General features: G+C 30.4%; 1 protein-coding gene across 1 annotated transcript; it reads right to left on the bottom strand.

Moving 5' to 3' along the window:
• Positions 1-6582: 6582 nt before the first annotated feature.
• Positions 6583-24158, bottom strand: LOC143069394 (uncharacterized). The gene is made up of 13 exons (XM_076244009.1): positions 23947-24158; positions 21145-21204; positions 17773-17919; positions 16719-16909; positions 16138-16226; positions 12836-13809; positions 12363-12433; positions 11334-11402; positions 10207-10303; positions 9632-9674; positions 8290-8444; positions 7568-7645; positions 6583-6974 (listed from the first exon to the last, which is right to left on the bottom strand). Exons 1-13 carry the CDS (start codon positions 24043-24045, stop codon positions 6708-6710), a joined length of 2340 nt encoding a protein of 779 aa, XP_076100124.1. The 5' UTR covers positions 24046-24158; the 3' UTR covers positions 6583-6707.
• Between the last annotated feature and the right edge of the window lie 405 nt (positions 24159-24563).

Here is a 24563-nt window from a genome sequence, read left to right on the forward strand (position 1 = left end):
AAAAACTTTCTGAGAGTATTCCATGTATGCAGTACAAAGTCATCAACTGCTTATAATATTTATGTTGGATGTGTTTAAACTTGTATGGGACAAGCAATTTTCTGTTACTTATGTAATGAGTATTTCCATTCGATCAAAATTTAATGGAGATCTTTCTTCAGAATAATTGTTAATATCAGAAGCAATGATTTTAAAGCAAATTTTAATATCCCAGGGCCACAACTTATGCATAAATCACACAAGTTAAATGAAAAACAAACTGGATCTGTAATTGATATGACTATTCGCCCAAAATGATTATACACCAAATACCATAACAATTGATTCGGACACTGCAGATGTATGGATAACTGATATTTTCAAGAATATTCACTGTTATGAGAGAAATGTTGCTGCGTTACATATTTGTTTTTCGTTCATTTTTTCAGATTTAATTAGTTTTCTCTTCTGAAATGTTTCTGATTTGTGTTTTCAGGGACTTTTATAGCTGACTATGCATTATTGTTTTCCTAATTGTTAAAGGCGCTATGGTGAGCTACAGCTTTCAATTTCTGTGTCATTTGGTCTCATGTGGAGAGTTGTCAAATTTGCAATCATACCACATCTTCTTTTTTTATATTTTGAAGCAATTTTCTTTTTTTATGGGCCACAACTTCATCAAAATTAACTCTTCAAGAACAAACTCTAACTTGATGTGTAATTTCTCATAATGTGAATATTTAATACCATGGGCCAAAACTTCAGCAATAGTCAGCCAACAAGAAAGAAACTCAAAATGTTAAAGAACTTCTAACTGTATACCAAATACCTGATCAGTTGCTTTGGGTATTTCTGAATTCAAGTTTTGTTTTCTATTATGTATTTACCATTGCTTCTTCTTTTCGAATAATAGTGGCAGTATAAATAAGACAAAGCAAATACAATATATTTATTCTTAACACCCCTTCATATATGTTATAATTGTAAGAATAAAGACAAAAATAATTAACAAATAAATTGCATTGATTTGTAACATAATTTGCATTGATTAGTAAATTTCTCTATGATAAGGCAAGATAATTTTACATTTATAGGTAAGGTCACACAAAACTGCTTTTCAGTCCTTTTAGACCTACTAATTCCAATATTGGACTGATAAAAGTTTTAAAAACTAATTTCAGAGTTCCAAAATACAAACTGAAAAAAAAATACAACTTATTTCACAGTGTTCCAAAATACAAAATGACAAAAATACATTACAATATGGGTAACAACAGTACTTTAGAAAAAAAAAAAAAAAAAAAAAAAAAAAAAAAAAACACCTTTGTCCATTTTATTTGCATTTTGTTTCTACTGATATTATTTATAGAAAAATATCCAATTGCTAGTCTATTAACAATCCAAAGATCCAAACTAGATAGTTTATCAATTATAAATTTTTTTAAGCAACGTACATACAAAACTTTGTATGAACAAAACCAAAAAAGCCAAAATAAGCATCCTAAAGACTCAATTTTAAATTACTTTCTGGCAGTTTACATTGATTTTATAAGATTAAAATTATTTTAAGGTGGTACCTTACACCTTCACTAAAATTAATTTGGCTCCTTTAATTTTCATAAAATTTTGAAAAAGAATTTACTTTGACCATTTGACAAAATATATAAAAATTTCAAAAAATTTGAACCAACTATTCTATCAAAAAAATTACACTGGTTATATAGCAGTTTGACAAATACTAACTGAGATCATTGAGAAGCTTAATATTCCCTCAACGACACAACGTAATTAAAACATTTAGCTGATTTTACAGAGTTATCTCCCTGTAGTGTTAGGTACCACCTTAAGCATGAAAAATAGAATATAACAAATCACCAATAAAACTGTAAGATAGTTTGTTCATATAACTAGAAAAAAATAAAAGCTAAATAATCTCATCATTGCTATCCGTAAAATATATACCCTGAAAATGAATGTCAGATATCACAAACAAAAACATTATAAAAATAATTTTATAAATTATCACGATTACATTTTCCTAAAATGAAATTCTAAGTAACCTTTTCATAATTTCGTTGCATTTTTTTCTATTTGAAATATTCAAAAAATATATATGGTCCTTTATAAAATTTCTAATAACAAATGAACTCTACATATGTTGTCTCTTAGAGATATTAGCTGCTCATCAGGTATTTGTAAATCCAAAAAAAAAATACAAAAATTGTGTACCATTTTTTAACAGAGAAAACACATGTTGTAAAAGAAAATAACATGCATTGTTGCCTCCAAATACCAAACGCACCAACTCCCTCCTGTGAATAAAACTAGAGAGAAAACAATTAGGTTTTATATAGTAATATTCAAGGTTTGCTTTAAGCTGCATTAAGAAGCTGGCTAAATGGACAACTCTCCCATTACTCTTTAAAATTTAGAAAAAAAAGCAGATCTACTAATTTTGAAAGAGGAATAGAATGGCCTAACTTTGCTTTAGAAACGTATTTTATATTGCTACATGGGAGATAACTCCATGATCCATCACCCTTCACAATTGTTTTATATATGTATTTCTGTAAATTTGAGATATGAAGATGCATAATTCTGTCCAATTAACAGAAGCTTTTAATTGGTTATAACCCTGATAACATGATATCCAGCATCAACAAAAGATGACGAGAATGTAAAAGATTTTGAACTGAAGTAAAATAAATAATTTATATGTTTAAACAGTCAAGCAAATAGAAAAGGTCATGTTTTGACTGGAGACCCTTTATCTCTAGCATAAAGCACACATATTAGGTCCGAGACCACAATTGTTGTCCCTTGATTTTAGTTGTTCACGAATATAGTCCCTAGTGTTGACAGTGGGTTACTTGCCAATATTTTTCATACCCCTTCCAAATTTATTTCTCCATGTTTGATGCCTCAAATTGGAAGTAGGTGGGTGAAATTACACTTTAAAAAAAATTTTGGGTCCAGAATTTTAAAGGAAAGTAGTGATTTGGTCCAGCTGAAAAAGGTTAAAAATTAGCACTTCGGAAGCTGTCAAAAGATTTCAAGACGCCCTAAACATAAAATTGTCCATATTTTGACTTGGAGGCGATGAAGTTTTCTATAATTTTGATATAATTTGTCCCAAAAGTAGTACAACACACTGTAAAAATTTCATTGAGAAAGCGCAGGTGGGATTTTTTAAATTTTCATTTATGTTCTAAAAGAAATGCACTACGAATTAATTGTGGTCTCGGACCAGAATAGCTGTAATGTATCACAAAGCGACTTGTCATGGTTACACAATAGAATCATGATACAATCCAGCATGACTGAAATAACAACCATGTAAAACCAATTTTCTTGTCAAGTGGTCAATTCTAATTTAAGTTTATAAAGTGCAATAAAATATCATTACTAATTTTGCTCAGCTACATCTTGAAAGTATTTCACCTGAATCAAAATGTTTCACATGGGCAATATTGATTTCAAGTTCAAAACTACAAATACAACATAACTCCTCATAAAATTCTCATTACAAAAACATTGGTTTACATATGTATACAAAAATATTAGTTAACATATGTGTGCAAAAACATTAATAGTTTACATATGTACTACTTGTTATGGTGAAAATATTAGTTAACATATGTGTGCAAAAACATTAGTTTACATATGTACTACATGTACTTGTTATGGTGAAAATATTAAAGCAGTTGTACAAAGTAACATTTGCATTTGGCCAAAAAACATATTTTGTTATTTATTTTTTTTACAAACAGTTTTAATTTGTTTTTATCTGTAAAGATTTGATAATGCATTTGTATTGGACATTACTGTAATACAAAAAACAAAATACACAAATTAATTTTATATGCAATCAACATATTTGATATTTTCAAGAGTTGTCTACCTTGCACAGTTTCAATGGATTGACTGATTGTTGCGTGCTTAATGTCAAGTTGAAGTTATATCATGCATTTTTATGTCCAGCTTTTATATAATATTTGTGTTTAATTTGTATCATTGTTGCAAGACACTAATTTATATGCAAATAAAAAAAAAAAAAAAAAAAAAAAAAAAAAAAAACGATAAATGATAATCACATAATGAATAAAAAACAAACTTGAGTATCTTAGATATTATCAATTAATAAAATAAACTAAACGGTTAACATCTAAAAACTACAAAATTATTATATGATCAAAAGCAGCCATATCAAAATCATATGATAAAATTATTACTAAAATTACTGACCATTTAAAAATTACAGCACCTTTCAGGTAATACATAAGCTAAAATAAAACAAGCATAATAAAAAAAGTTTGAGTATGTTAATATATATGACAAAATAAATGGAATAAAGAAAACATAAAAACAATCATGAATTGGTATCATTTTCAATTTTTCAAGGAAACATACAAGAAACTACTGTAACATACAAACTACTTTACTCAAATCAATAAACTAATTTGTTTTATTGCTATGTTGATTTTAAATAAAGAACATTGCTACTAAAATATGATTTTGTGAAGACAACAAAAGAACAGTGTATTCAAATATATAGTATGATAAAATGTATCAACTACTGCCATCTTTTCATGTATCACAAACATTTTCATTTACTAATTACTTGAAAATAAATTCTCTATACATGTATATACAAAATTCATGACATTTCAAGGTAGTAATAAATTAGATACACAATGCATGATCCTAAGCTATTTCTGCAGAGTAGACCCCCTGTGAAGATGTCTTTGTTAACAAAAAACAAGGGTACTGAACACCACAAGACTAGCAGATGACCTTGACCTTTGACACAGATATTAGATACTGTTCACATCTTATTAAGTGAAGAACGGATAAAATGGATATGGGTGCCCATGTCTGATCCATACATGCCGAAATTAAACAATTAATAACATTTTCTAAGCATGTGACAAGTTATGTTTATACAGTAATGCGGGCGATGACTATTATATAGTAAATTAATAAATATTGGCAAAATTAGCACATCATTTAACAATAGTATATATATGCCATAACACTTTATTATAGGCAAGCATCATTCATTAAAAATACACAAAAAAAAAACAATTGTTGCAATATATTTATACCCTGACACTGTAGTCTTCATGTCAAAATTAGTGTAATACTAAAAGCTTCTCTCAGTCATCCAAAAATATCAAAAATTGTATTGCTGATTATTGTATTTTAATTAACTATTGATTACAATATTTCAGTTTTTAAAATGTAGACTATAGAATATAAGCACCTTAAATAACACCAACATTGTGACTAAATTAAACAGCAAAGCATGTGACCAATACTATGTCACCCAAAAAATTAATATAATTCATGTGGGTTAAATTATGTTTAATGAACACTTTGTGTTTAAAATAGAAACTTGCCAATAAATAATATTTAAAATATGACCACCACTTTACCCTGAAACTGCATTTGTAACATTGACCATAATAATTTATTTACAGGTTATAGACAAATATAATTTATTTAGAGGTTATAGACAATGATAATTTATTTACAGGTTATAGACAATGATAATTTATTTAGAGGTTAGAGACAATGATAATTTATTTAGAGGTTATAGACAATTTCATTTAGAGTTTATAGACAAAGATAATTTATTTAGAGGCTATAGACAATGATATTTTATTTTGAGGTTATAGACAATGATAATTTATTTTGAAATTATAGACAATGATAATTTATTTTGAGGTTATAGACAATTAAGTATGGATATGAAATTGTAATTTCTTAATTATGAACAAAAAATTACACTTAAGACTTTTGTGAGGAAGTTTTGAGGTTTTACTGCTTTAGTCCCAACTAAAAAAAATCTCTTCCATTTAAAAGAAGTCAACAGATCATTAATCTAAATATCCATCTGCTAAATGAATTTTAAAACTGCTTGAGACAAAATTATATTTCTTTTTTTTTAAATTGCAGAGGACACACAATCGAATATATCAAAAACCATGGGAGAACAAATTTACCTAGACTTTGATATAGAGGTTCAGTTACTTGTTACTGACGATAAAATGGAAGAGCAATAAAGAAAAACATCTGACACCATCTTCAAACATTCAAACGGAAGAGGAACAAATAAGAATATTCATGAATTAAAATGGATACAAATGAGATTGGAAAATAATCAACTTTTCAACTTTTTATTTTATTTTTTAAATTATGATTTTTTTTATTCATATAGAATAAACTGTTGCACTGAGATATGTCTCACCTGTATGTAATATTAATTATATAATGCAAATATTTTAATATAAAAGGCAAAACTTGAACTTGTAAATAATACAAAGATGCAAAGATCAGTGGAGCGTAACTGAGTGGAAACAGCAAAAAGAAGTTTAATTTTATCAGGGCAAGACAGAAATCATAAAGTTATGTCTTTCATAATGTTTTGATAAAAGTAACAGTATTTGAATATATATTTTGTATAATTATCCTTTGTACAATTGGCTAAAAAAATATTTGACTGTGTAAGGAAGTATTAAAAATATATATTTGGATATTAAACAAATGCCAAGCAATTGACTTCATTAAGGCATATGTTGCATTATTCGTTAATTGATACAAGGCATCTATATCTTAATGTGAATACTGTGTTTAAACAAGCTTAAGCATTTAAAATATATTGGTTGTCATGGAGCATAAACTGATCAGTAAATTCTTGACAACAGTTGTCATGGTAATGTAGATTTCTATGTAACCGGGCTTGACTGTGTCCTTGACAATGCTGTAACCTGACGCTGCCTTACTGCAGGTGATGACTGCTGATTTGAATTGGAAGACTTGTTTTTAGGAGTTGGAGATGGCTGTTGCCTAGGAACTGGAGAAGACTGTTGCCGTGATATCCATTTTGCTGGTTTTAGAAACTGACGAAGAAAGGCGATGCTGAGGGCTTGCTTAGACACCAGTTCATCAACAGGGGGTTTGTCCATGCTGCTTTTGGCGGTTCCAAAATCTACCTGCAAAGTAAATAGATTTGCTGATCTTAACCTCTGATATAATTTCAATATAAATCTTGTAAGAATTAAGTGGCAGATGCACAATTGAGATACATGGTATTTCTATGTCCCCCACAATGCGTCACACATTGGACAATCATATTTCAAACGGATAAAATTCCTGTAAAAATAGCTAATTAGGACTGATTTTGGAACTAGTTAGTTAACAAACATAGTTTTCTCTATGGATACTAATCCAAAGTTGGATCAGCAAACCATTTTGTTATCTAAGCAAAATATACATATTCCTTGTTTCTCGTTTTTTATACATATTAGACTGTTGGTTTTCCTGTTTGAATGGTTTTACACTAGTAATTTTGGGGCCCTTTATAGCTTTTTGTTCGGTGTGAGCCAAGGCTGCGTGTTGAAGGGTTGAACATTGACCTATAATGGTTTACTTTTATAAATTGTTATTTGGATGGAGAGTTGTCTCATTGGCACTCACACCACATCTTCCTTTATCTAATTATAATAAAATTAAAAAAAAATAAAACTTTTTTCAATGTATCATTTTTTGCAAAAAAGCAGAGTATACCATATCTCATACAACTTACCTGAATAATATAGGTAACCATGGAATACATTTTCTTTTCTTTTTGTACTGGTTCTATAACCCAACCACTAGGAAGCATCTATAAGATAAAAGAAATTTTATCAATAAAACAATGAACCATTATTTGCTCATTTCACTACAATCCTAGTCTTTGTATTTAGATTAACCCCTTCTCATATTCATATGCCTTTTTACAAGTTGAGACTTATGCTGAGTTCACACGTAATTCGAATTCGATTCGCATTAACTAATTCGAATTAGTTTAATTCGCATTCGAAACGTTTTACATCCTAACGTCAATTCTAATTCGAATTACAATGCGCATCAAATTTGCTTTACTGTCCAAACGACATTAACTTTTACTTCGTATTGACAAAAGCGTGCTTCTCATGCGAATTAGATAATGCTAATTAGCCAATTCGAATTCGATTCAAATTAAAAAAAAGAGGAGTGTGTGAACACAAAAAGCGAATTCGATTCGTATTCGATTCGAAATTCAATTCGAATTAAACGTACGTGTGAACAAGGCATTATATAAGTACTGTGTCATGCCTACATGCCTAACATTTTTTCATTTTTATATTCATATCAATAGTTTATTAATCATTATCTACAAATCTATTATAATAAAAAGTTGTTAACACGTCACTCTTTTCCAAAGAGAAAATGAAACAAATGCATGTACTCATTGAAAGAAATTATTCTGCTATCAGAGACACAAACCTGAGCCCTCTGAACCCCAACTGGTATAGGTAGCCTATTTTCTATAGAGGAATTAGCCAAAACAAACTTATCGCCATCTTGTCTTTCAGTCTGTAGGACACAGAAGTCATAACAACTCTTCTTAAACATGTTAATCACTTCATGATAAAAGTAAACTGAAAAGAGACATGTTTAATTCATGGTAAAAGTAATTTAATGAATTTTGAATTTATTGAACCATAAAACTAAATTTTGACTCTTCACATTGAATAATCTGCGAAGCGGATTATGTTAAATGTGAAGAGTCAAAAATTAGTTTTATGGTTCAATAAAATCAAAATAAATTATTGCCATTCATTATAAAAAAATTTCTATCAAAAATAAGGCTCAAAGAACTTTTTATACTATTTATATTAACAATAACAACGTACACACATGTTGGGGTATGAATACACACTGTCAGAGTGGGCGTGTCGCCATCAAAATTGACAACATCAGAAGACAGTAAAAACACCAAATTTATTTATATGAAAATAAACATTATTGTGTTGGAACAATATATTTCTTTTAAGCTAGTATTCAAACTTTGTCAAATCCAAAATATCAATTTTTCCCGAAAATATCAAAAGACTGCTATAAATAGGGATGGTATACAGAGAGACACAGAGCTGATTTTATTTTCTGCTCCACAGTTTTAATTTAGGTGGCAATGATGTTATTATAAACAAATAACTCTTGATTTTTTAACTGATAACAATCACAAACACAGTATGATCGCTTTCAATAAATGTTCTTGCTTCTAAATATAGATGTTTGATTTCTGCTATTTTAATTGATCTTATGTAACTCATTTTTGTTCAAAACTTTAAGGTTATACAATTAGCTGAGGTATAGATATATAGATTCTTCCACTGCATCAAGTCTAATACGATATTTATCCACTCGAGACAGTTAAATTTTCAAATTTAAAATGCGAGGCTGGCCGAGCGTATTAAATATTTGAAATTTAACTGTCGAAAGTGGATAAATATCGTATTACACGAGATTTGGTGGTGGAATTGGTTTCTCTAATGATTTTCAAATAATACGCAGGCAAACTTATCCCTTCTTTACGACTGATCTCAGGCAAAAAGATGTGTTCTTACTATGTGACGCCATCAGGCATGGTCGCCTTTTTTCATGCCGTCACAATAGGAATTTCAGAGGAAGGCAAGAAAATTCGATGTCATAATCGGATTTTAACCAATGAAGTACTGAGATCAAACGAACCACACGTTGATTAATTTTTTTTATATACAATGGGTGCAGAAAGGGATAAATTGACGAAGAATTAGAGAAATTTCTTTATCTCATTCTACTATACCTATTTTGATCTTTTTAGTAACATCATTCAAAACATCTACTTTCTGAAAATAGATTAAAGATCACACTAAAAATACATATCTTATTAATAACATCTAAATGTATAAGTATATTGGAAAACTTTCAATACTGATTAATTGCTCTGTTCAAGAATACAGAAATGTTTTAATTATAAAATAAAACATATCCTTTATTCATATGGAGCATGACAGTCTGAAATAACATTGCATATGACCAAATAAAATTCAAAGCAAGGTTCAATAGGTGACCCATAGTTGTAAACTTCTTAGTTATATGGTCTCTCTTTTATTATTTTATTATAGTGTTTTGTTATTTGATTTTGCCATGTGATTATGGACTTTTCGATTGGATTTTCCTCTGAGTTCAGTATTTTTGTGATTTTTGTACTTTTTAGAGTTGTCTCAGTGGCAATTATAGGAAATCTTCATATTTTCAAATAAATTTTAAAGTTGTTATTTGCCTTTCTTAAAAGCAATTTTATTTCTTATTTGTTGATTATAAATGATTTAAATGCACTATAATTCAACTGTGAATTATTAACAGTCAATTTCCTACCTTCAAAGTTTCATCATATGTAAATTTAGTCCTAGGATTTTTCACAGTTTCTAATACAGTTTGTGGTGAGGCATGAATCAATCCTTTTCCCATGTAACTGAAATAATATAGATACATATAGTGGTAAAAAAAGAAGGCAAATAAGAGACATTTTTGAATCCTGAAACTGCCACTTACATCTTTGACTACCAACAAGATTTTGAGCCAAAGTGATAACAATTTAACATTGTCCTTGTTTGAGATCAGTTTCTCCTTCTAGCATAAATGGAGGCTACATTTGACAAAATGGAATTGCCTTCCTTTTCTCAACTATTTTCATCTTAAGCCAAGGCAACCATATAATAAGTGACCAAATGCAGCTTTATTTTCAATTTTTTTTCTTTTCATTCAGAGTGTAATTTTTCATTTAAACTGTTAATAAAACTATAAAGGAAAATGTACTGTAACCGGCCATGTGATTAGTAAAAAGATCAAGACAAAAGTACAAAAGTACAAAAGTAACACATGATATAATCTGTTACTGCACTACTCAATAACTTAAATTCTTTGCCAACAGTATTTGATAGATATATTGGAAATCAATGTATAGATGTGGTCTCATTTCTGGCAATTTGGTTGGGATAACTTAGTTTTTAACTATGAATGGTTTCATTTTATATGAAGAATACTATTTTTTTATAGATTTAGTCTTCTATGTTTTGTTTTGTGTACAATCATTTGTCTGTTGGTCTTTTTCTTTTTTTAGCCATGGTGTTGTCAGTTTATTTCTACTTATGAGTTTGAATGTCCCTGTGGTATCTTTTGCCTCTCTTGGGACCAACAAAAATAAATGAATTATTATCTACTATAAGTAATTATAAGTAAGTAAGTAAGTAAATTTTATTTAGAGTCGGCATATATATACATAATAACAAGCAAAACATGAGCTCTGGCCTTGAAGGCATAAAACTTTGCTCAGTGCTCAGAGTACAAAAATCATGCTCGAAACATGAAATCCAGCAATTTGATTGGTTGATTTTCGAGTCTGAGTACAAAAATCATGCTCGAAAGTTTTATGACCGTGAGGTCTGGTGAGCTCTTTAACGGTTATGTTTTTTCATCCAAAGTTTTAAGACTAAGTGGTGTACCTGAATATATTGCTTCCATCAGCTGGTGTCTTCTTCAGTATGACAACATCATTCTCTAATCCACAGAACCTACAATTACAAACAAGACTCAAAACTGTCAAAATAAGGATTTGTGGAAACTGTACATGAGAAAGTGAAACAGCTACATTTGTAAATTGTATACCATAGTCTTTAAAATAATAAAATGTAGTACATGTACGACAAATGCATATATAAAACAAGAATGTGTCCATAGTACAAGGATGCCCCACTCGCACTATCATTTTACATGTTCAGTGGACCATGAAATTGGGGTCAATACTTTAATTTGGCATTGAAATTAGAAAGATCATATCATAGGGAACATGTGTACTAAGTTTCAAGTTGATTGGACTTCAACTTCATCAAAAACTACCTTCACCAAAAACTTTTACCAAAACTTTAACCTGAGTTTCACACGATCTTTTTCTTTGTTCAGTGGACCGTGAAATTTGGGTCAAAACTTTAATTTGGCATTAAAATTAGAAATATCATATCATAGGGAAACATGTGTACTAATTTTTAAGTTGATTGGACTTCAACTTCATTAAAAACTACCTTGACCAAAAACTTTAACCTGAAGCAGGAGGAATGGACACACGGACAAACGAACAGACGAACAGAGGCACAGACCAGAAAACATAATGCCCCTCTACAATCATAGGTATCGTAGGTGGGGCATTAAAACAGTAAACATTTATTTTCAAATAACTCAAAGCATTTTCAAACGTATACACTGCTTTGTAAAAGTAAAAACAAACTGTATCAAATTTTTTATATGCTGGATCACAAGGTTACAGTCCACAAAATGATATGTCACCTTGTGTATAACCAGTTTAGACCAGTCTTCAAATGATCTTATACTAGATGCTTGATGGATTAACAACTAAAATACATTTAATGATTCTGAATTCTTTAAGGGCCTTTCAGCAGTTCAACAAAGGAAGTATGTTACCATTAGACCACAGAAGCCCTTCAGAAATGAAAGAATGTAAAAAGAAATGTACTTACCCCCATCCCCCAGAAATTGCCGTCTGCTGACTCACAGGTTTCTTCAAATCAATATTTGACACTTGGAAATACTGCAAAAATAAAATAGAACTTATGTTTTGTTACTTTGTTCTACATTTTTCATTACTGTTACATGTATTAATTAAAAGTTTATGTTACAGGTGTTTTGACTTTTTAATAGTAAATATTATTTAAATTTACCTACAATCAAAATTCGTAGTCTAATACAAAAAACTTCAGTATCAATTATCTTAATAAGTATAAATAACAGCAGTTCACCAATTTTCACTACTAAAGTTCAATCCACTAGCATGACAAGTATAAATGTTTCTTTACTGAAAATTTGTGTTTTTTATGCATTTCAGCTGTCCCAATTTTTAAGATTTAGTGGTTTTGCAAATACAATGTATGTATGTTTTTTAACATTATATAACAGTACTGAAGTTTAAAGCAATTTGATAATAAATATCTACCTCTACCAGAAGATCAGCAGCACTTTGGTTGGCAAGGGTGATATATCTAATATCATCAGTGGAAGACAGCTTCTGTGTTTGTGGTTTGACTTTCTGGTCTTCAGTCATATTCTGATGATCGGAATCCATACCAGAAACTCTCTCTTTCTTAGCACCATTATTTTGTTCAGCACCTTGGTTTTTATTCTGTGTAATTATAGAATCATCTGAAGGCTCTTTCTCCATTATGTGCGGAAGTTTTGAGCTGCTTTCTTTGTGAGGCGAAGGCACATTATTGCGAGTATTAAGAGCACCATTTTGTGTAGGCAAGGTTTGAGGTATCACAGTACTTGGAGTATTGTCAGATTTTGGCAAGATTTGACTATTATTTTGAGTATTTCTCATATCTTTTGCTGAATCATCAATAAACACGTTATCATCCACACTACTCTTAGAACTATCAAGATCTATTTTCTCATTGTGAACTTTCCTTTCCAAACTTAAAGACTTGGTAGAAGTTTTGTGTTGATCAGCTCTACAAGATTTTGCATCTTTAGGTAGCGTTGAAGATCTTTGTTTTATGATATTCGTTTTATCATCACCGGTATTTGTGTCAGATTGAGATCTTAGTCTTTGGTCGTGTGTGTTAACATGAAGAATGAAATTAGATTTCTCTAAAATTTTGTGTTTTTCTCTCGGATGAAGACCTTCAAATTTTTTATAGAAAGAATCAGAATTTTCATCATCACTGGTGGAATAAGTAGAAGAATCTAAGAGATCATGCATTCCAGTGGATATGACAACAGCTTCTTTAGCACCAATCACTGCCATGTTTTGAGGAATGTGAAAGTTCAATAATGGGGTCACTTTCATCTTCCGGTAGAACATGTAATCTTTTATTGACTGAGCATAACTAGAAATAGTGGCAGCACTGTCTTGTAGAGTTACAGGGAATGTAAAATGACTCACAATTGTCAAACAACAAGAATCAACATCTGGAAGGTGAAAATAAAAGAAAATGATATCAAGTTACAATTAGGAAAGTTCTATTTACCATTTTGAGTGAGATGCAAAGGTGCAGAGGTTTAGATTGGGTCTCATTGGGGTCTAAGCGTGACACAGGATTGCCAATTTTTTGTAAGTGGGACACGTGAAAGTCCAATTATTGTGTCGTGAAAACAGAAATGAGGTCTAGCGGGACCCGGGAAAGGACAAACTAGAGGCTCTCAAGAGCCTGTGTCGCTCACCTTGGTCTATGTGCATATTAACAATGGACACAGATAAATTCATGACAAAATTGTGTTTTGGTGATCATGATGTGTTTGTAGATCTTACTTTACTGGACATTCTTCTTGCTACAGTTATCTTTATCTATAATGAACTTGGCCCAGTAATTACAGTGGAAAATATATTCTACAAATTTACAAAAATTTACAAAAATTTATGAAAATTGTTAAAAAATGACTATAAAGGGCAATAACTCCTTAAGGGGTAACTTGACAATTTTGGTCATGTTGACTTATTTGTAGATCTTACTTTGCTGAACATTATTGCTGTTTACAGTTTATCTCTATCTATTATAATATTCAAGATAATAACCAACCAGATGCTCCGCAGGACGCAGCTTTATACGACCGCAGAGGTTGAACCCTGAACGGTTGGGGCAAGTATGGACACAACATTCAAGCTGGATTCAGCTCTAAATTTGGATTGTGATTAAATAGTTGACACAGCATAGGTTTCTGACACAGAATGAATGTGGTCTAATAAACTTAAAATATTTTTTTTTGCCTTTGAGCAATTCACTATGCTGTTGAATATTAATCCTCTCAAAAAAATGTTTGAAGAATTTTTTTTTTTTTTTTTATGAAATCTGAAATGAGACAAGTTTACCCCCCCCCCAATTTTTTTTCACATCCCCCTTTCCCTTTTTCCAAAACTGATCTCAATTCAAATTTCTAATGGAGTTTGCAACAATAACTACTCATTTAAATACATCATAAAATATTAAAATGTAAAATAAAGTGCTTGTTATCACTGAATGGTAAAGATTGTTTTAATTTATCAGTTGGTAGTAGAAGTGAATATACATTGTATATTGTATAAAACAATGATTTAAGTTGATTCAACTACTATTCTGGACAAAGAAAGATAACTCCAATTGAAAATTTCTTGCTATTGCACAATATTGTGCAATTAGATATTTCTTGCTATTGCGCAATACTGTGCAATTGAAAATATTTGCTATTATACAATACTGTGCAATTGAAAATTTCTTGCTATTGCACAATACTGTGCAATAGAAGATTTCTTGCTATTGCTGAATACTGTGCAATTGAAAATTTCTTGCTATTGCACAATACTTAATATAATAATTTTGGATCCTGATTTGAATCAACTTGAAAACTGGGCCCATAATCAAAAATCTAAGTACATGTTTAGATTCAGCATATCAAAAAAGACCAAGAATTCAATTTTTGTTAAAATCAAACTTAGTTTAATTTTGGACCCTTTGGACTATGTAGACCAATTTGAAAACAGGACCAAAAATTAAGAATCTACATACACAGTTAGATTTGGCATATCAAAGAACCCCAATTATTCAATTTTTGATGAAATCAAACAGTTTAATTTTGGACCCTGATTTGGACCAACTTGAAAACTGGGCCAATAATCAAAAATCTAAGTACATTTTAAGATTCAGCATATCAAAGAACCCTAAGGATTCAATTTTTGTTAAAATCAAACTAAGTTTAATTTTGGACCCTTTGGACCTTAATGTAGACCAATTTGAAAACGGGACCAAAAATTAAGAATCTACATACACAGTTAGATTTGGCATATCAAAGAACCCCAATTATTCAATTATTGATAGAAATCAAACAAAGTTCAATTTTGGACCCTTTGTGTCATCTAGACTTGACAAATCTGTCACATCAATATCTATTCAAAACAATTGGATTCCAACATAATAAATTACTGATTGTCAGCTATAAATTAAAAAATATTCTAAAACCCTAAGAGTTGACAAAAATAAGAACTGTGATATTTAAAGGTGATGATACCATTAATGAAGAATGTACTTAAATAATGTAATTTCATGTATATATTTCATTTTAAGATAAAGAAAGTTTTTGACAATGGTATGAAGGACATCAATCATACTTTTGCACTCTAACCAAGGCCAAATATTTGTCAAATGCTAAACACCCAGTGACAAATAATACAAGCAATATAAATTCAATCTTGGGTTTGACCTGGGTCTAGATGGATACAATGTACTGACACTGAAATTATGCAACACATGTTAGTATCATGATTACCTTCGACAGGTTGAAGAATATAAAGCAGTAATCCTCTATCACTGGATTCTAACAACCAAAAACATCCATTATCTTCTCTTTTCCAAAACCTACAAAACAATGAGAGATTTTAAGTTTAAAATGTACCATTTGAAAAATTCATTTATTTTTGTGGGTTCCAGTTTCTGTGGAATATAGGAAAAATTGTATAGCTAATTTTGATTCTGTGATTTTGATAAAGTTTGCAAACAAGCCTATAGAAAATATTTACTTTGTTGAACATTTAAGTTCCTAAGTTCAATTATTCCCATGACATCCACGAAAATTGGTATCCATGAATAATGTATCAATGTTATAACAAACCACCTATTTTTGCAAGTTTTTTTTGTGGGGTTAAAATGATATTTCAATTTGAACAGATTTTAATTAAGTATTCATAATTGTTTTTCTACTCAAACATCTGAAGTTCATTTCAGTATTAAAACACACAGTAATATTTCTACAAATTTGGAAATTTGAGTCGACCTCTCACAAGTGGAATTCATCCATTACTTACAAAAATGGTGAAAAAAATAAGAAATTTTCACTATAAATTGATTTACCTTTCAATATTTTGTTGTTCCACCACAACAGAATATTTACTGAGTTTTTGATTGGCTGTAACAATGTTGATAAGGTCATGTGACACGTTCCTATACTCTTTGGATGAGCCATTTACACAGGGACTTGTAGACTCAACTCCAGGACGCCATTCAACAAATTGAGTTACATCCTTGAAGATCTTACTGACCACCTACATTATAGATAGGATATATATACAGATATAAGAAGATGTGTACATGCATATATATGAAACTGAATATTAATTAATTTATTGAAAATTGGTAGTTTTAAACTTGTATTTTTTCTTTCTCTGTTTTAAACTGCTTTATACCATGAATGAAATATAGTTTTTTTTGGTGTTGCTGAATTGACCTCTCATTGTATAATTGTTCTGAAAAAGTTGTTTTTCTTCTTTAGTTATATTTTGTCGATGCATAACTTTTTTATGATTAAGGGAACAAAATCAAAACCAAAAGCAAACTATGATGCAATTATACTACATGAAATCACTTGAATGCTCTTGGCTTTTTAACCTTTTTTGTTCAAACATCACTGATAGTGATCATGCTGATGTGTCTTTGGGAGATAAAACCTGTGTCTGGCCTACAATTTTTTCTATCCTGGATAGTAACACTAAATTATGCTTTTGAAATAAAAACTACTTTGTGGACTTCAAAAGATACATATGATATCATCAAAATATTTTTTACATGTATGTGTCTGTCTAAAGTCAGGAGTCTATATTTCAGTGGATCTCATTGGTTGTTGTCTACCATATTTATTTTTTTAATAGTTTTTAGCATAAATGAGGCTGTTGGTTTTCCCATTTGAATTGTTGTACATATGTAAATTGAGGGCAATTCAAAAATTACTATTAGACAGGATATAGGTTTTGCCCATTGTTGAAGGACGTTAAGTGACCTCTAGTTGTTTATTGTTAAAACCTTGTCCTTTATTCTGAGGTGGATAGCAGTTGTAAAATACAAAAACTTTGCAGGAACTATTTGAAAATGCATGCCTATGACTACAATATAAAGTTCCTAAATCACTAACCTGGACTGGAGCTGGCAGTTTAACATAACATCCCAGTATCTGAATCCTGTTGCCACCATTGTCTATAATAATATTTCTTCTCCATATTCTTGTATCAGAACACAAACAATACACCTTCCAACCTAATGCTGAACTTATGGGAAATGGCTGCAATTTTAATATTTATACAACAGGTTAATAAAATGCTTTGCTAAGCGCAGCCTGATACGACCACAGAGGTTGAATCCCTAATCAGGTGGGGCATTTAATTTGGACACAATATTCAAGCTTTATACTGTCTAAACTTGGATTGTGATCAAATTTTTGACATAATATAGGTTTCTGACACAAAATAAATGTGTGTAAAGATCTTACAATTCTATTTCGTAATACTGTGCAATAGAAGATATCTTCTTGAAACTTTCAAAAATTCGAAATTTGAAAAATTTAGAACAATAAATATGAATCCCTTAAACATGTTAAAAAAATTGGAAAACAAATTTCCCCTCACAAGTTTTTGAAACCCACCTTGGAGCAATAACCCCAAATCTCAATCCCAGCCTTTCCTTTGTAGTATGGAACCTTGTAGTACAATTTCAGAGAGATCCATACATTTAAACACAAGTTATTGTCTGGAAACTAGAAAAATGCTTGTTTTTTTGTCCTTTTTTGGCCCGTAATTCCTAAACACAATGAAACATTTGGAACTAGCATACCCAAAATCAATCCCAACTTTCTTTTTGTGGTATTGAACCTTCTTGAAAAATTTTATAGAGATCTATTCACTTAAACTTAAGTTATTGTCCGGACACCAATGTGTCTTCGGACAATGACGTAGACGACAACATCATACCGTTATATGATCCCAAAATATTTTTTGCGGTCTTATAAAAAGTAAATTCTGTCTGTGTGGTGTGTGGTGGTCATCTCTTTATATTCTTATTTATTTGAAATGTTTTCAGTTTTTTGTTTGTGGAGGTGGGCGATGTTTCACATGCTAGAAGTCTATTCTATGTACAAGATTTGTATTTACAATCAAAAATATGTAAAGGTCATGTCACCTCTAGAACCAGAAAGAGACTGACCTAATAAGAGGTGTCTTTTAAATTAAGGTTTAAAATGCATAGATATCACAGGAGGACAAAGAGATGCTGACCTGACATAACAGGGTTTTCTTTTATAGGAGCCAGGAAGTGGTGTTTTTAGCAGGATTTACTGACTTTACTGCACTACTGAGAGATAAAATTGAGAATGGAATTCAAATGGGGAATGTGCCAAAGAGACAACAACCCAACCATAGAGCAGACAACTACTTTAGATAATATGTTTTGGTCTCTTGTTATTAGGCCCCTTATTACATGTTGGTAACTTCCTATTATAACACAATAATCTACTTGTTTGAAGTGTATCCACTTCAGGTTTTAAGTACCACAAAAGTATATTTTTGTGCATGTCCCGACTGATGCCATTTAAATGCTTGCAAATTCATCACAGGGTTTCACAGAGTTAAAACTATTTTGTCCCCTGATAGAGGACCCCAGAGATGTTATAATTATCTGTATGGCTGATATAATTTTCAATTAAACAACAAGTTAAATTCTTGTTACCAGTATGCTACATGTAGGTTTTTTTTTAAATTGTTGGAAGAATTGTTCATCAAAAGTATGACTAATAGTTAAGAAATTACATACATGTTCATCTTATCTTTTTCCTTTATGGGATTGAAGAAAAATCAATTACTTGGTCCAATATAAACTAAACACAAAGCAATAAATCACAACCATACAACTTAATGCATAAACTTCCATAAATTATAGGTGTAAACATGAAGTTTACAATAAACAATATAAAATATACAGTTATCCTTGGCAAAGATATTCTATCTAACTGCTTTTATTATGGGTTTAAACATTTGTGGCTAGTAGAAAAGTTTTATGGTTCTTTCAATGTGTGTATTTTATATGCTTCTAACATATCAAAAGAATATATTAATTTCCTTGAGTATTATACATGTATTAGACATGGAATTTTCCAATAAGAGATGTTTTTTTTATCTTGATACCACATGGAAATAGCATGAAATGCTTAAATATATCCACTGATGTTAAAGGCATAATTTTTGTCAGATAAACTTAGCATTTATGATTAATTGTGAAACAAAAAAAAAAGATACCAGTACTTTCATAGTCAATTGATTATTTTCTTGCTACATACATTATAAAATTATACAAATCTCCTTTAAGCTGCAACATTTAAACCTGAGGCATGTTTCATGTGGTTAACTTTTTTGATAGGTAGTTTAAATTAAACTAATCTATGCATAGTTATATATTATCAACGTGTTAATTGGTCATTAAGGATAGCTCCTGCCAGCATCAAAATAATACAATGGTATAATAAAGATACATGTATAACATGTGACTTAAGGTTTTCACATGGCATACAGTTACTTCTTGTCTGTTATAATCCATTTAATAATTGGACAATTTAGTTTTCATTCCCTTGTACTTGTTGTAAGAATACATAAGAAACATATGTCCACAGTGAATCAGTTACATGTATATTGTGCTAAATTGGAGATGTTACATATGATACGTGTATAGAAAAAAAACATAAAAGCAAGAAACCAAACAACACAAGTTAACTAAACAAATACATTTTAACCACTAAACATTGATGTTTTGGGTTATTTGTGTTTGTACATGTACCATTTCATTTATAGAAGATGTATGGGTTAACAAGGAGCATACCTGTTCAGGGAAATTAACATATACATTATAGTAAGGGGCAAACTTCAGTAAGGGAACCCTACATTTTAATTTGTAATTTTTAATATAAATAGCCGACCATTAATTTTTTTTGGTCATTTTTCATTAAGCACTGTTAGTCAGAATGTTGAATGTTTTTGTTCAATGTAAAAAAAATCATAAGAAAAAATCCTTACCTTCCTACCCTTACTTTTTTTTAAAGATATATTTGGCCTAATGAGCAAAGGTATTAATTTTTATGAACAGAAATGTGTGACCACAACTCCAAGGTAAACTTCTAATTTTTCCATTTGATTCTGATGTTGTGCTTTAAAATTTAAACTATCTACATGTATAGCTACTGCCGAAGGTTAAATGTCACCATATTCTGTCCTAAGCCTAAAAAAGTTTACATCATTACGAACAATTAAGTGTCATTTGGTCTCTTGGTGATAGTTGTCTCATTAGCAATCGTACCACATCTACGTTTCAAGAGGATATGACCACAACTTCATGTTAGCTTAGAAACACGATTACAAATAGGACATACATGTAGGACAGAAAACATTAGTATATCCATTCACTAAAATGCTAAAGTGGTGCAAAAAGTAAAAATGAATTTCAATAATATGAAATGTTGACATACCTTAGTACTTCTCACTGATCTTAAAAAGGTTACTGCATCTACCTTGATCTCATTGGACTGCTATTTAAGAGAAAAAATATGCATTTATTTTTCATTGTCTTTTCTATTCATATAAACATGATAAATATAGAAGAAGATAAAAAGAAGAAGCAGATGTTTTATTTTTCATTAAATGCACTCAATAAGAGCATACATGTATTACAATTCCCTGTACATGTATTAACTGAGTTATCCTTTTCCTGACCTGTTGTTTTAATAATATGAGGCAGGCATTACCTGTAAATGGGGACGAAGTCTGTATGAATTATTTTTTTGTATAAACTTAAGTATTTGTTAAAAAAAAAAGAAACGGAAATACCCTAACGTTTCCGATTTTGGTTCTGTTGTTAAGGATTTTAGTTGTGACGTTATTTAAATTATGACGTCATATGCAATGTAAACAAAGAAACACTATCATCAGGTAACGTTTTTTCATACAATGTATCAAGGAATTATTAAAAATGAAATTGGTATTGCGCGTTCCTTCCTATTTTATACTAGACTGATAAATATATATTTTACTCAAAGTTTCATACAAACGAGACCGGAAAAAGGAAGTACATTGTACATTTCTGCGCCGGTCCGGGATTTCAAAACACGACAAAAAAAATTTTCCCGATTTTGAGTTCATTAGTACAATGAAAAATTCGGGAAATTTTCCCGATTTTTTTTTTTATTGAATTTTCTACTGTTATTGGGGACTTCGTCCCCATATTATCTAATGAACCTGTGGTCTGTTTTAACTCAGTTCTTCATTGGTTCAGCTAAAACATTTTGTCAAAATACCACTGTTTGCTGCAGCTGGATAATTGTGATTATTCATTGGATAAATGTTACTTTAATGGAGAGAAGGAGAGAGATTGAGATTCTTTTATTTGATTTAATTGTCATTTCTTAAAAAATTAACAATAAATATATCTTGTATATCATTATATTTAACATGTTTAAGGTTTAAGGTCATGTTTAATATTGAAATTTTTGCAAAACATTGATAAATAATTTCTAATTACACATGCATCAATTAAAGGGTTTATTATCTGTGTACATCAAATTTTCTGTTAAAACTTTAACATGAACAAGGGCCAATTTCATTAAGGATCCACTGTTACATGTTTAAAGGGATTTGAGAAAAAATATCTCATTACTAGTAGCATGGAGCAGTGATGGGTTCGGTTAATACTTTCAATGCAATTGATTAAATTGCAATCATTTTGTCAATTGTACGATTAAATTAAATGAATGGTTAGACCATTTTTTTTTAATAACTGGCTTATTTTTAATAAATACATTGATTACATCTGATTACAATGAATTTCAAAATAACCCATTTGGAAGATTGAAACATGCTGAAATAGAACAAAACTGATTTAAAAAGTTAAATATTTATCTAATGTGAATATGAAAAAGGTTCATATTGAACATACACACAATTTTAGATTATTCTCATTGCAATGAAAAGTAATTAGACATACACTTATTTTTTGATTAAATTAAATTACATGTTATCTGAGACTACTATAACTATATGTGTTATAGTAGTCTCAGATGTTATCAAATTCTTGGGTGATTAATGATTACAATGATTACTTGAAAATTGTAATCAAAGTTATATGAGATTTGGGGAGGGTCCTCATTTCTGTTTTTCTTTTTAATATAATTTATAGGGTATTTCATAATTCTTTTGTCAGTTATTTTCTATTTTTTAAATTTATGATTTTAGACACAATCTCTCTTTATCATGTTTATTATTTATGCCCATTTCTCTCTACAGATTTTTTGCTCATGTCTCAATTTCTTTAACCCCCATTCAGACCCTCTTAGTAGGGGGATAGGAGGGGTCCTGATCCCGAAATCCCGGACGAATTCCTGAGGTCCCTAATTTAAATAAAGTAAATCCTGATGTCCTGAAATCCGAAAAAAACGATTCCCGGATCCCGAAAGGGTCAATCCCGAAATCCTGAGCTTAAAAACACCCGATCCCGGAGTCCCAATAAAGGTCCTATCCCCCCTCCTCGGCATACTTCGATTCGTCCAACTCGGGTTAGTAGAGTCTATAGAGTTTACTCGACTTTGACCTTTTGAACCTACCCGAGTTAACTCGACATCAACCCTGGGTTGGGGCAGGTTTAGTCGAGTTTCAAGATGGCATCAAGTAGTTGCAACAAATAAAAGTGATACAAATAAACTGGTATTTGACAAAATACAGCCGAAGAATAAAGCTGACAAGGGAAATTTAGTATTGCCTGTATTTCGGAATCAGCCAATATTGTTCATGTGTATATCAGCTGTCGGTGGTGGTTAGAAATAAAATAGAATTTTTTTGAACTCACTAACAAACTATTTTTCAAAAGCAAACAGGATCCGGACTTTTCTTTGTGATACACTATGTGACATTTTTTTAAAAATTTTAATGCTCAGCAGAAACAATTTTTTTACCTCCCTTACAAGTCAACTCGATGGAAGAGTTTGGACTTCGATTCGGAACGGTTGCGCACATGCGCATTATCAGTGACTTTTTAACTAGAGTTAACCCAAGTTGGACGAATCGAAGTAGGCCCTCTTAGTCTTACATGTAAATGATGTATGACACAAAAACAATCAATGGAAAAAATATAAACAAGATAAACAGATGAAGACCTCATTACTTTTAAAACATCTCTAAATAAAATTACTCATAACTATATTAGTGAATGACAATAAAGTTGATTTTAAATTATCCGAACGTCACATAATTTTCATAACATTTTTTGTACAGAAACTCACTTGTTGCTGATGTTGTTTATCAGATGAAAACTTCAGAAAGAGAATCAGAACTACACAGGAAAGTATTGCAAAAGCTGAGACTAAAAATAGAAACATCATTCATCACTTTCATATTTGAAGACGCAAAATTAAAACCAGGTTATGAAAAGAAACTTTCAAATCCATCTAAAAATTACTTCATACAAGTGATCATAAGTTCTGCATCAGTAACAAAGTTCAACCGGAAATGACTTAACCGAAGTTAGCTCCCTTTTTAATGTAAAGTTTACATCCGGTGTAAATCCACAGGAGGTTGAAATCCTATCAATGAGGGTCTATAAATATGTCAACTCGACTATCACAGTAGAGCTTCTCTCGTAGAGAGAAGCGACAGGAATGCAACGCGTTTTTCAATTTTTTTTAACTTTTTTGAATCTGGGACTTTTTGATCGGAATAAACGCTATACGTCAACTAATAAACATATTGTTACTTCAATTAACCACTTAAACTACTTTGCAGGTCACTAATTATTAATTTACAGCTTCTTTTTACGTCCTGACAGAATCCTTGTCATTATTTTTGGCCATGGGAGGAAGTCGAGGAAATTCCAATCAGCAGTGAATATATGTAAATGAGG

Source organism: Mytilus galloprovincialis, chromosome 3 (genome assembly GCF_965363235.1).
Source record: "Mytilus galloprovincialis chromosome 3, xbMytGall1.hap1.1, whole genome shotgun sequence".
In the NCBI taxonomy this organism is placed as follows: domain Eukaryota; kingdom Metazoa; phylum Mollusca; class Bivalvia; order Mytilida; family Mytilidae; genus Mytilus; species Mytilus galloprovincialis.